At 34.9% G+C, this 12,203-nt stretch overlaps 2 protein-coding genes across 4 annotated transcripts; one reads left to right on the top strand and one right to left on the bottom strand.

Annotated features, from left to right (window-relative positions):
• The first annotated feature begins 2,246 nt into the window (after positions 1-2,246).
• On the top strand, positions 2,247-9,411 carry LOC141668118 (mitogen-activated protein kinase kinase kinase YODA-like). Of its 3 annotated transcripts, none has more exons than XM_074474820.1 (14): positions 2,247-2,393; positions 3,404-3,451; positions 3,595-4,185; positions 4,299-5,030; positions 5,352-5,439; positions 5,551-5,613; positions 5,843-6,003; positions 6,197-6,272; positions 6,663-6,722; positions 6,803-6,910; positions 7,064-7,285; positions 8,025-8,116; positions 8,343-9,008; positions 9,089-9,411. In XM_074474820.1, the coding sequence occupies exons 3-13, from the start codon at positions 3,644-3,646 to the stop codon at positions 8,836-8,838; spliced, it is 2,640 nt and encodes an 879-aa protein (XP_074330921.1). In that variant the 5' UTR covers positions 2,247-2,393; positions 3,404-3,451; positions 3,595-3,643; the 3' UTR covers positions 8,839-9,008; positions 9,089-9,411. The 3 variants fall into 3 exon arrangements, with proteins under 3 accessions (XP_074330921.1, XP_074330922.1, XP_074330919.1); XM_074474821.1 differs by having other exon boundaries at positions 3,589-4,185; positions 8,343-8,957; XM_074474818.1 differs by having other exon boundaries at positions 3,589-4,185.
• Positions 9,412-9,539: 128 nt separating this feature from the next.
• Positions 9,540-12,203, bottom strand: LOC141668119 (short-chain dehydrogenase TIC 32, chloroplastic-like). The gene is made up of 7 exons (XM_074474822.1): positions 11,970-12,203; positions 10,968-11,199; positions 10,626-10,859; positions 10,434-10,512; positions 10,147-10,231; positions 9,996-10,039; positions 9,540-9,879 (listed from the first exon to the last, which is right to left on the bottom strand). The coding sequence occupies exons 1-7, from the start codon at positions 12,073-12,075 to the stop codon at positions 9,715-9,717; spliced, it is 945 nt and encodes a 314-aa protein (XP_074330923.1). The 5' UTR covers positions 12,076-12,203; the 3' UTR covers positions 9,540-9,714.

The raw sequence follows: 12,203 nt of genomic DNA, 5'->3' as shown, positions 1-12,203 counted from the left end.
TTAATCAAATGTTAAGATGTGAAATGAGAATAACAAAGAATTTTCATTAAATATAATGTTGTACTTGAATATGTCAAGGATTAAAGTACGTAAACTTATAATTAACCAATATCAAAAGATAAAATACTCTGATAACAGTATGCTAATTCGTTCTGTTGATATATACTAAAATGATTATAAAATTATTGGAAATTAAGATATTCGAAACTACATATAAAGTTAATGCCTAAGAGTTTTGTACAATCATCAATTATCATGCGATGAAATTAAAAAATATTCCAGTAAAAAAGATATAGTGTCTTCTAATAATATTTATGGAAGATAATTTAATTAAGGTGCCCGAGATTTTTGAAAGCACCAATAAGTTTTAAGAAGTCATAAATAAATATATGACGACATATCACATGTGAATGTGCGGCTTCTATTACATATGATCAAATTTTTGCAAGATTAATGAAAGTGAAATCGTGATTTATTATTACAATAAAATCAGCGTTGGCTAAGAAATTGGCTGCGACTAAAATAACTTTTTGAGAATATGCAATTTGTGGGGAATAGGCAGCATACCTGTTTGGCGTCCAACTTTTAAGTCGTTTATTACTTATACGCCGACAACAACTTATTGATTAACGTTTATCGGCCCAACTTATAATTTGAATTTATAACTTATAAGCTGATAAGTTGAATGTTAGTATTAACGTACTTTTTCTCAACTTATTTTGATCATTCGTTTTTTATTAACTTTAATTTTAAAATGTTAATTTAATTTAAAATTTACAAATTAAGATAATTATATTAAAAATTGTTGATTTTAGCTCATTTAACTAAAAAAACTTTTGACTTATAAATAAAATTATTCAAACACTTATATAACTTATAAACATTTATTTACTTATTACTTATAAGTCATTTATTCATTTTAAGTTATAAATAACTTATTTTTAGATTTTTCAAAGGGGCTTGCTTCACTTAATATGGTTACAACTTTAGGTTGAATAGCATTATCAAAATTGCATCTCATCTTTGTGCAGCTTTGACTATGAATCAGGATTTGATAAATAAACAAAAGTAACTGGAATTAAATTGTACATGAGTTCAACTTAGTTCAAGAAAATTTACAAAATCATACTATCGAATAAGTGACAAAGAAGAGTTACATTTTTGAAAAGATAAAACTTTTAAGCGACATTTACAATGAAGTCATTTTTTATTGAGTTCTAATAATTTTACAAACTTTAGATATTTAAAAGTTAATTTTTATGAGAGTACTATAAAAATAAGCATTAACAACATTAATTACATAACAAGTCATTTTTTATGATTATTGAATGCAATAACAATCATGACGTCACAAATATTGATGGATCATATATTATCTCAGGTGCAACACACCATGTTGCAAAAATAAAGACTAGTTTAATCAAATCTCAAGATGTGAAAAATGAATAACAAATAATTTTCAAAAATTATAATGGTGTTCTTAAATATGACCGAGATTAAAATACACTTAAAATACACAAACTCATAGTCAACCATAATCAATAGATACAATAGATTGATAACAATATGATGATTTAATATGTTAATAAGTGTTAAAATGATTACAAAATTATCCGAAACAACGATATTTGGATGCATATGAAGTTAATATCATATAAGATTAATAAGATTAATGCATGAGATTTTCGTACAATCATCAATTATGATATTGAAATTATTTTGTCGACTCGTAATTACACTAATAATTAATTGATCACGATTCGTAAATAAATAATTAAATGTATTATTAAAAAAACCATCGAATGTTGTTACAAATATAAAAAAATGAATATTAGAAACGCGTATATTTGGAAGCTGCAAATGAATTTAATGTCTGAGAGTTTCTTGTAATTAATTATCAATTTTTATATGACAATTTTGAAATTTTTTATATCGAATCGTAATGGTATCAATAATTAATTCATAATAATATATAAATAAAAAATTATATAAATTATAACTGTCCCCTGCTTTGCACTAATATCATGTTAGTATTCTATAAAGCAATATAATTATACCAAAAAGAAACATAATTATACCATAATCAAAAGAATATCACAGATTCATGAAGGCAAAAAACACCTGAATAATATTCACAATTTTACTGCTATTCCATAGTAAACACATAAATTAATAAATGCAAATATAACATAACTCTTGCTACTATATATACACAAGTGTTTATATAGAAATAATTAAAAGGACATAGCATCTCTCTCTAAAATTCTATAACGCTCACCTCTCTCTCTCTCTCTCACAGTTCATTTCATCTTCTCTTTTGGTGTTTTAGTGGGGTCACTGACACTACTCTGCTACACACAATTGCCGTCCGGTCTCCGTACTTTTCAGCTCCGGTGAGTCTTTAAACCTTCTTTTATGCACCAAGTTCATATTTTTTCTTGCAAGAACTGCTTTTAATTGTACTATTATCATTTTTGCTTAAATGGGTACATGATAATCTACAAGAAATGCTTGATCTTTTTGTTGTATTACAAGGGCTTGTTTGAGTGTACATGAACTTTTATTTGCTTATTTATGGTTTTGATTCACTGTAATTCTATTATTTAGGGTGGAATAAATTTTGGAGTTTTGTAGTATTTAGCTTAACTATTCTTGAGTGGCCCTTTATGTGGGCTTGTTTAAAGTTTTGAATTTCAAGCTTCACTAAAGATTCATATCTGTGTGTTTGTTGTGTGTCTTCTGTATTTTGCATATGTTTTAGGAACAGGGGTTTGGGGTTTTATCAGTTGATTTTTGTTGTGGTGGACACTGTGGACTGAATGTGCAGATTAAGTCGAAAAATGTGTGGTTTGGGTTTGTGTGTTTTCGGTGTGTGGAACTGTATGTATGCTTAAAGGAGCTTCGATGTCGTAGAGGTTTTTTTTGAGGGAATTGTGTTTTATGCTTTAGTGTAAATTCCGAGGTACATTTTGGTGTGAAACTAGTTCAGAGTGAGATATTGTATGTTATCTGCACAATGTGTAGCTAAGAAGAAGAGATAAGAGATTAGCATGAATTTTTGTAACGCTCGTAGAAAGTTTTTGGATAGGTACAAGAAACACCGTCAGGCTACGTTGACATTATTTGTTCTTTTGTTTCATTTAGTAATTTAGTTGTTAATGTGGCAGTTGCGGAACTGAATTAAGTTCTTATGTTACGGGATTGAATTGAGTTCTTACTCCATACGCTTGTTCGGTGAACATTTATTGCCAACTAAAACAAATTGATTGCATGAAGATATGACCTTAGGATAACATTGCTAGTCTGTGCTGTAACACAAAATATGCCATATGTTTGTCTGCCGATAATCACTGTAATTTAAAAATGAAAGCTGAGATTTCTATTAAATTGAAACTTAATGCAGGATTGTGAGGTGCACAATTCAGTCGGAACCTTTCTCACTCATTTTAAGGTAACCTAGATCTTTAAGCTTTGCTTGGTTTCAAGATTATTTTATGGTTTTCACTTACTGTTTTAGATGTTGCCAGTATGAGAATGAACTCTACTAAATCTGAAAATTTAACCCCCAAACTATTTATTTTATTCAAGTTTCAGACAAAGAGTTCATGGTCATTTGCTATTGTTCTAAGTTTCTGAGCTAAACATGCCTTCTTGGTGGCCGAAATCCTCAACAAAAGACGGAAATAAAAAATCAAATAAAGGAAGTTTCATTGATGCAATACACAGGAAGTTTAGGACTGTGTCTGAAGGAAAGTGCAAACGTGGATCAGGAGGTCGTGGCAAACAACATTGTGATGATATATCAGAACAGGCATCTCCATCTCCAGCAACATCATCCTCCACACAAGTGTCACGATGTCAGAGCTTTGCAGAAAGGGCTCAAGCCCAACCACTCCCGCTTCCTGGAATGCATCAAGCTAATGTACGCTTTGTTGGTTCTGGAAAAAAAGGAGTAAAACCTGGAGCCAGAAAAGGTTCCAAAGCATTTTTGTTTGCGCCCCTTCCCAAGCGGGCTGGTTCTCCATATGGTTCAGATCACTTGGATGCTGAGGCAGCTGCAGGGACTACTTCTGTTTCTAGTGATACATCTACTGATAGTGATGATCCATCAGATTCACATCTGCCGAGTCCTCATGCATCTGATTATGAAATCAGGAGCAAAACTGCTACATACAGTCCTTCCAGGTGTGTTCTGCATGCAATTATTGTTAGGTTACCACTTAAATTTTTATGCTCACCATATATGTTCTCGTGTTACACCTTTGTCTTTTGGTAATAACAAATATAATCGTGCACAGTGTAAAGAAGAAGAAACAGTTTCCGATCACTACCCGGAACAATTCAAGAGAGCAGCTGAAGCCAGTGAGCACTGTTTCGAATAGTCAAATCCCTACATCACCTAAGCAGGGCTGCACAAGTTCTCAGGTGCCGAATTTACAAATTCCTCAGTACGGTGCATTCTTCAGTGCTCCAGATAGTATAATGTCTAGTCCTTCTAGAAGTCCGATGAGAGTTCCTGGTCCGGAGCTTGTCCTGAAATCTGGTTTTTGGGCAGGAAGGCATTTTGCAGATGTACCTTCGCTTGGATCTGGACAATGCTCTAGTCCAGGATCAGGTCACAATTCAGGACAAAATTCAGTTGGTGGAGATATGGCTGGTCAGCCGTTTTGGCAGCATAGTAGGTGTAGTCCTGAATGTTCACCAATACCGAGTCCGAAGATGACAAGCCCTGGGCCTAGCTCAAGAATAAATAGCGGTGCTGTCACTCCTTTGCTTCCAATAGTTGGAGGGGCAACAGAATCACCTGCAAAGTGGCCTGATGACAGAAAGCAGCAAAGCCACCGGCTTCCACTCCCACCTATAGCAATTTCTAATGCATATCCTTTCTCTCCTTCATATTCAACTGGAACAACTCCAGTTCCGCGAAGCCCTAGTAGGACAGAAAACCCTACCAGTCTTGGCTCTTGTTGGAAGAAGGGGCCTCTGCTTGGTCGAGGAACATTTGGTCATGTGTATGCTGGTTTCAACAGGTCTGTCACCATAAGGAGAATAAGCACAATTAATATCTCTCTTGCTGAAAATTATCATAGTAACAGTCTATATTTTTCCTTAAAAAAAGTGTACTGCAATAATGTTTAGTTAATATTGGAGTCGTTGTTTTTTGCTTTATCATAGTTAGAAGCGTCCGCTGAGCACACTTTTTTTTTACTAATACGGCTTATAGCCTTACAATTGAGCACACTTTTCTTTTCAGATTGAGCAGATCTTAAACATCTCACTATTATCATTCACCACGCGAGATCATCCTATTTTGGTTGTACACCTTTCTTATATTTTTTACCTTGCTGTAGTGAACGCGGTGAAATGTGCGCAATGAAAGAGGTAACTCTGTTTTCAGATGATGCAAAGTCGAAGGAAAGTGCACGACAGTTGGGGCAAGTGAGTTTTCTGTGTAGGGTGAAATGGAATTCAGCTTTTTGATGACATAATCTACTTCTCCTGGAAATTCTTGCTAATGTAGAATGTATGAAATTTCTTTGTGATGGGCAGGAAGTTGCATTACTAAGTCGTTTAAGGCATCCAAACATTGTACAGTATCTTGGATCTGAAATGGCAAGTTTTGCAAACTTATAACTATGTTCTTTCATTATTAGTTGGTAGAACATTAGCTAGCTATGATTTTCCTTCCATTGCCTAAATATATTTTTTCTAGCAAGGTCATACTCTGTGTCTGTTTACATATTGAAAATAAGAGGAAAAGGTATAGTAGATCAAAAATTACATCGCCATGACAATGAAGCCCTACTATCAATGCTCATCTTGTTTTGGAATTCTTCTGCAGGTAGATGACAAACTATATATATATCTGGAGTATGTTTCTGGTGGTTCTATTTACAAACTCCTTCAGGAGTATGGCAAGTTGGGTGAAACTGCTATACAAAGTTATACTAAGCAAATTTTATCCGGGCTTGCCTACTTGCACGCTAAGAATACACTTCACAGGTGAGCTGAGTTGTTGTCTTGGATGCGATATTGTTTACTATCTAGCAAAGAAATTGATTCTATAGTTTGTATATTATTTATTCAAACTAACACAGAAATTCATTATGAAGAGAGTTGTATTATCCTTCTGTTTCTCAAATCATTTTCTGAAATTCTTATTCCGAGGTTTGTTTTATTCAAAATTTTAACTTAGGGATATCAAGGGTGCAAATATACTAGTTGATCCGAATGGCCGCGTGAAGTTGGCAGACTTTGGGATGGCGAAGCATGTAAGATAAAATTTTATTTTTCAGCTTCCTTCGATTATGATAGATTGGCTGCAGGATTTCATGTAAGAAATAATAATATTTTGAAAGTGAAAAGGTGCAAAAAAGCTTCGCTAGTAATAACTAAGTATGAATACTGGCCTCTGGTAACAAGTTCTGTGTAGATATAAATGACTTTCCAAGTTTTACCACAGTGAGTGTGCATTTTTACTTTAGATATGAGCAGAAAAATACAGACACCCTGTTGTATTTTCTTGTTAGATAGCTAATTATTTGGCAAAGCAAAACAATAGTAAATAAATTTGGGGTGGGGGTTGCACAATTTTGTCTGGCTCAAACAGACTAAATGCTTTTCGTATTTTTTCACTTTATTTCACTGTGAATAATCTGTAGATTGCTGGACCATCATGCCCATTATCATTGAAGGGAAGCCCTTACTGGATGGCACCGGAGGTAAGCTTAATTGTGATTGTTTTTTCTTTCATTACTTTATGCATATTTTTTCGATACATTAAAGCTTATATTTTGTTTAGATTATAAAGAACTCAAACGCCTGCAACCTAGCTGTCGATATATGGAGTCTTGGGTGCACTGTTTTGGAGATGGCAACAACAAAGCCGCCTTGGAGTCAGTTTGAAGGGGTCAGTTCTTAGTGATTATGTGGAATTGCACAAAATATGTATTACCTCACATTAATTACCAAGTCACTATCTGGTGTTCATGCGATTTTTATGCTAAACCAGTGGCTTTACTTGATCTTTTCCCTTGACATTATATATTCGTATTTTTCTAAGGTTGCTGCTATGTTCAAGATTGGAAATAGCAAGGAGCTTCCTGCAATCCCTGAACATCTCTCAGATGTTGGCAAGGATTTTGTTAGGCTCTGTTTGCAGCGTAACCCATCAGACCGCCCTTCTGCTGCTCAGCTGCTGGAGCACCCGTTTATAAAAAATGCTGCACTTTTGGAAAGACGTATGCCATCTTCTGTGCCTTCAGAAACAATGCCATCAGTAGATGTAAGCCCCTCGGCATGTTAATTTTACAGAAGTTCTTCCACTACTACTTCAATGCTGCTTTAATCGAAACTGCAGGAAGCCAAAAACAAACACCAGAGTTTATTAACACCCCCATAAACTGTTTGTTATTTTCTAGTTCTCATTTTCTTAAATGACCCTACACTCCATAAAATCTTGTTTGTGGTATCTTTTCATTTTTTCAAATGACTCTAAATATCATGAGGATACCCAAACCCCAGCCTTTGTAAGATATAAACAGCTGGTCCTAACTTGTACAATTGTACTTCTCCCCAGTTGGCATAATAGGTTTTGGTAGAGTTCCGGGACCCATAAAAGTTCTCTCGTCCGGCCTCCAAAGTTTTACCGGACCAAGTCATAATTAGATCAGCCTGAGAAATTAAGACAAGTTTTTTCGTGTTATGTATTATTATTAGGATGAGAATTATTTTAAATACGGGCATGCCAGCTCCCTTTCTCGTAAATTATTGCATGTTATTTTTTGTAATAATTATGGTGTTCATCTTTCAAATGGTATGAAATAGGTTTGCTTCTGTCTTATAACAAAATATCCACTATGGATATACATAAAATTATTAGTTCATTTATCGCCTACCAGATTTATTAGATTGCTGAATTTCTTGTGGAGCTAAGAGGAGCAGGTGTGTGTGTGTTTGCTTGTGTTTTCATATTTTGCTTTTGGCTTTGGGTTTGCTCTCAACTGTTCATCACTTTGCTGCAGGGATTTGGACATGCTAGAAATCTTTCATGCTTGGACCCGGAAGGAGTGGTGATGAATCGTTCTAGAGGTCCAAAATTATCATCAAGCTCCAGGTCTGTCTTCCTCTCTCTCACACCCACACAAACACACTTACACACACACACAATCAAGGTGGAGAAGTGAGATGAGTAATTTTTGTCAATTTTAGAAATGTTGCTTCAAAGTCTATCAGTGATAGAAGATCGTCTATTCTACATTTCTGCACTTGCATACTGTCTTGTTTTGCTTAATTTTTTTGACAATGAGTATTCGTCATGTCTTGATTCTCCTGATATGTAGAGATGCTCATGTGCTGCGAAATATATCATGCCCAGTTTCACCTATCGCTAGCCCTTTTCTGCATTCACAATCACGTAAGTGTATGAGCCCAAGGCCATGTGCTTCCCCCATATCAAGTCCCCATGTCATCTCGGGTTCATCTACACCCCTCAGTGGCGGTGGTGGTGCCATTCCTTTCCATCTTACAAAGCAGTCACCAACTTACTTGCATGAAGGCATGGGAATGACTCCAAGGCCTCAAAACAGTTTCTACTCCAAAAATGGCGTGTCCTACAAAGAGCTGAAGCCTGAACTATTCCAAGGGGCACCGAAAGCCTCTCATGTATTCCAGGAAGCAATTCAATCTGACAACGGATTTTTCAGGCATCAGTCTGGGAGGTCTGCACAAGGAGATGTGGGATTATGTACTGGGTGTTCAGCAAATCTAGTATCACCACCTCTGTTAAAAGATCAACGCAAGTCAAATCCACCTGTAAATCCGCGTCGGAAAAATTAGTATAAATTAATGTTTACTCAACTAAGCAGTCTTTCAACAGGAACGATCTGTACTATAGGCAATAGGTTCACAGTACTTTTGAATAAGCTTGCATCTGGCAGGACCTGTAATGGAAGGAGGTAGAACTTGTTCATTGTAGCACCGAGTGTCTCTACTCGAAATTTTATATGGTGTGTTGCTTTAATGATATGTTCATCATACTTGATCTGAATTAACAGTATTATATACTGATGAAAATTTCATTTTGCAGAACATATGCTCTGGAGCTCCAGCATTCAGTTGTACCTTCCAGCTGCTAGAGTAAAAAAGGGGGACATGTTTAAGGTATCATGATTTTTGAATTTAGCGTCTGAACCAATCTTATGCTGTGTTTCTTGACATGCAAGAGGAAGTATGAAAATTCTCAACAGAAAATCTGGTGCTGATCATGAATTTTAGTCATAAGGCTGTTTAAGAACAATGTTATATAAGTATGCTCTGTAAGATTTACTCTTCCCCTCCCAGTAAACTGCTCTGTAAATAAATTTGCTTCGGTCTTTATGCACTTTAAGTTTAGCTTAATTATTCTATATAGCAGAGTAGAAGTATTTCTGTATCTGGTTTTTACTATAACAAAAAACAATTTAGTTTCGAGCTTGTGAGATATAAGTTGTTAGATGGGAAATATTACGAAGTTTCGTTATTAGTAATTTAAATAGAAGTAAAGAAAATAATTGGACATTCTTTTATTTCCAAGCTCACGATATAAAACCGCTACAAGACATTAATGTAACATAATAATTACACAATAAAGCAAACGTTACACAAAACAATAAAAAGATAAATTACTAAAAAGGCACGCAAAAAACTGGAAGGATTTATATAGGTCACTCAAAATTATTTGGCCTCTGTAAAGGTCAAGCTGAACTCCCACAGCTTCTTGGCCAATTCTGGATCTCTAGCCATTTTGCTTGCTTTAGCCATGTTATTGTCCTCAAAATATTCACCGCTAACACCCTTAACTTTAGGGTTCAATGCCAAATAACACGTTGTGGAGGCTCCCTGTAAATAAAGAAACACGAGAATAACATTCATTTTCCGAAATTGATAAAAGGAAAGTACCGGATTACAAAGTAGAACAAATGTGTCGGTGAAGCAACAGGGTGTAATGAACAAACCTGAGGAATATTTTTCAACAAGAATTGAGTACAAGCGAGGTAACCTGCATTATGCAAAGAGCTCCTTTATTAATATGAAAGGACACCTAGTATGATCAAGGGTGTAAACTGAGTATAAAAGTGGTGATCAGATGGACATTTGAGTACTTACAACCAAGAAGACCACTATTTTGACTGATATTAGTGGCAATAAGTCCAGGATGAAGCGAATTTGCAGTGACGTTCGCGCCTTCCTCCTGATAAATAGTAAACAGTTATTGTTTTATGTTACATTCAGTGGTTCAACAAATGATGAACAAGTGCAGAGTTGCCTAGGAGTATCACATATCTTAAAAAATAAAAGTAAAAATTGTTGGTATTGATGCGTTGGTTTCATTCCAATATCAACCATTGTGATGTTTATATATAAACAGATTTCGAAATATTTGGTTAATTTACCTTCAAACGCCTTGTAAGCTCGGCACAGTGCAATATGTTACAGAGCTTTGACTGTGCATAGGCTTTACTGGGATCATAGCTGTAATTTTCAGTAAAAACCAAGCCAAAGAGATTAAGTTAGATGTCTTGCCTTGTCTATTTTATCAGAGTATTTTTGTGATGTGTAATGCGGTGATATTTGTAATTAGTTACCAGTCTTTGTCATTGATTTTGTCAAAAAGAATGCCTTCTTTGTATCCATAACTGTGGAGTACTGATGCAATGTTAACAATCCTTCCTTCTTTGCCACAATCTCGAGCCGTGTTTTTCATTGTATCCAACAACAGATTTGTCAAAAGAAATGGACCCAAGTGGTTAACAGCAAACTGTTGTTCAATTCCGTCCTTTGAAAGTGTGAATGGAGGTGACATGATCCCTGCATTGTTACTTTAACAAAGCCAAAACCAAAACATAAAATAAGTTGATGTTCTAATCTCCGGACAGAAATTGTAATACAAGCAATTTGTTGATTCTGAGTCGAGAGTAGTTTCTTACACTAGAATGTTGAGCGGAAGACCAGTGGCAATAAAAGCAGCAGCAAAATTTCTAATGGATGCAAATGTGTTAAGATCAATCTCCATGACATCAATTTTGGCACCGGGGATTTTTTTCAGAATATCCTCTTTAACCTTTTCACCGGCTTTGCAGTTCCTCACTCCCATGATCACATGAACACCACGTAGAGCAAGGATTCTTGCAGTTTCTATTCCGATTCCATTCGACGATCCTGGAGTCATACAGACTGTATATTAAAGCATTGTTCGGCTTCTCACCAATAACAAATACAATTTGAAGCAGTTTATGTCCCGAAGCATACATAATTAGACCTTAGAATTTCTGTGATATGCACCACAAACTAACTATGAGGATGAATAATTATCTATTTTGAATTTCAATTTTCTGGATGTTCATACACACAAATCACAATAATACAATATTAAAGTTTGTTGTCACTCTGTCAAACATATATGCAGATCTCAGCACCATTCTACTAGGTAAACAAAAACTATAGCCTGAACACAAGTAGATCCCAGAACTTAACTAAAAACCCAAAATTCAATTCTGTCACCAATAAATTATTAAAATAAATCTTCTAAAAAAAATTCTTTTAAAGATCAACCAAATCTAGCAGACTAGTACCACATCCTTGTAAATACACTACATAATTATTGTTAGACGATTACCTCTCCCAAAATCATAAAGATTTAGTAAAAATCAGTTCTAAGTAGTACATGTAAAAATCTTGGGCTCTATCTAATCAACATCTTTGCACAACATATGCTTGTTAAATAGATAGTAACGGGAGAGCGATAATCGAACCCAGAAATCCGGGATCGAACAAACGGGAAGACTTACCAAGTTGACTATCAACTAGTAAGAAAAATCAATGAAATTTTTTTGGAGTACATATATATACTGCATCAAATCATTAACAAAAGAAAAAGGACAGTAAATGAAAAACACACGCACACCATGCAGGGTAGAAGAGAAAGATACCGGTAACAATGGCAACAAGACCTTTGCCATCAACTCCTTTAGTAACTTGCTCAGCTGTGGAGCGAGCAGAGAATCCAGATTTTCCCTTTAATCCAAAAATCCACATATTGTTAAGTAACTAATAAATCTTCTTGCTACCCAAAAAAACAATTCAAACAAGTTGCTGAGTTTAAACTTTAAAAAGCTAGGAAGATGTTGTTGATGTTTTGTGTCAGCTCTAATGCAAGATTATGC

This window comes from Apium graveolens, chromosome 6 (genome assembly GCF_009905375.1).
Source record: "Apium graveolens cultivar Ventura chromosome 6, ASM990537v1, whole genome shotgun sequence".
NCBI classification, from domain to species: domain Eukaryota; kingdom Viridiplantae; phylum Streptophyta; class Magnoliopsida; order Apiales; family Apiaceae; genus Apium; species Apium graveolens.
Note: the sequence above shows the minus strand (reverse complement) of the source record. Positions and strands in the feature narration are given on the sequence as shown.

Excerpts from the sequence above, each read along its gene's own strand:
- LOC141668119 (XM_074474822.1), bottom strand. The coding sequence starts at position 12,075 with ATGTGGATTTTTGGATTAAAGGGAAAATCTGGATTCTCTGCTCGCTCC. Across the intron at positions 10,860-10,967 it reads CTTCCGCTCAACATTCTAGT|TAACAATGCAGGGATCATGT; the intron begins GTAAGAAACTAC and ends GCTTTGTTAAAG. Across the intron at positions 10,040-10,146 it reads AAATAGTGGTCTTCTTGGTT|GTTACCTCGCTTGTACTCAA; the intron begins GTAAGTACTCAA and ends TGCATAATGCAG.
- LOC141668118 (XM_074474820.1), top strand. The coding sequence starts at position 3,644 with ATGCCTTCTTGGTGGCCGAAATCCTCAACAAAAGACGGAAATAAAAAA. Across the intron at positions 6,004-6,196 it reads GCTAAGAATACACTTCACAG|GGATATCAAGGGTGCAAATA; the intron begins GTGAGCTGAGTT and ends ATTTTAACTTAG. Across the intron at positions 6,723-6,802 it reads CTTACTGGATGGCACCGGAG|ATTATAAAGAACTCAAACGC; the intron begins GTAAGCTTAATT and ends TATTTTGTTTAG.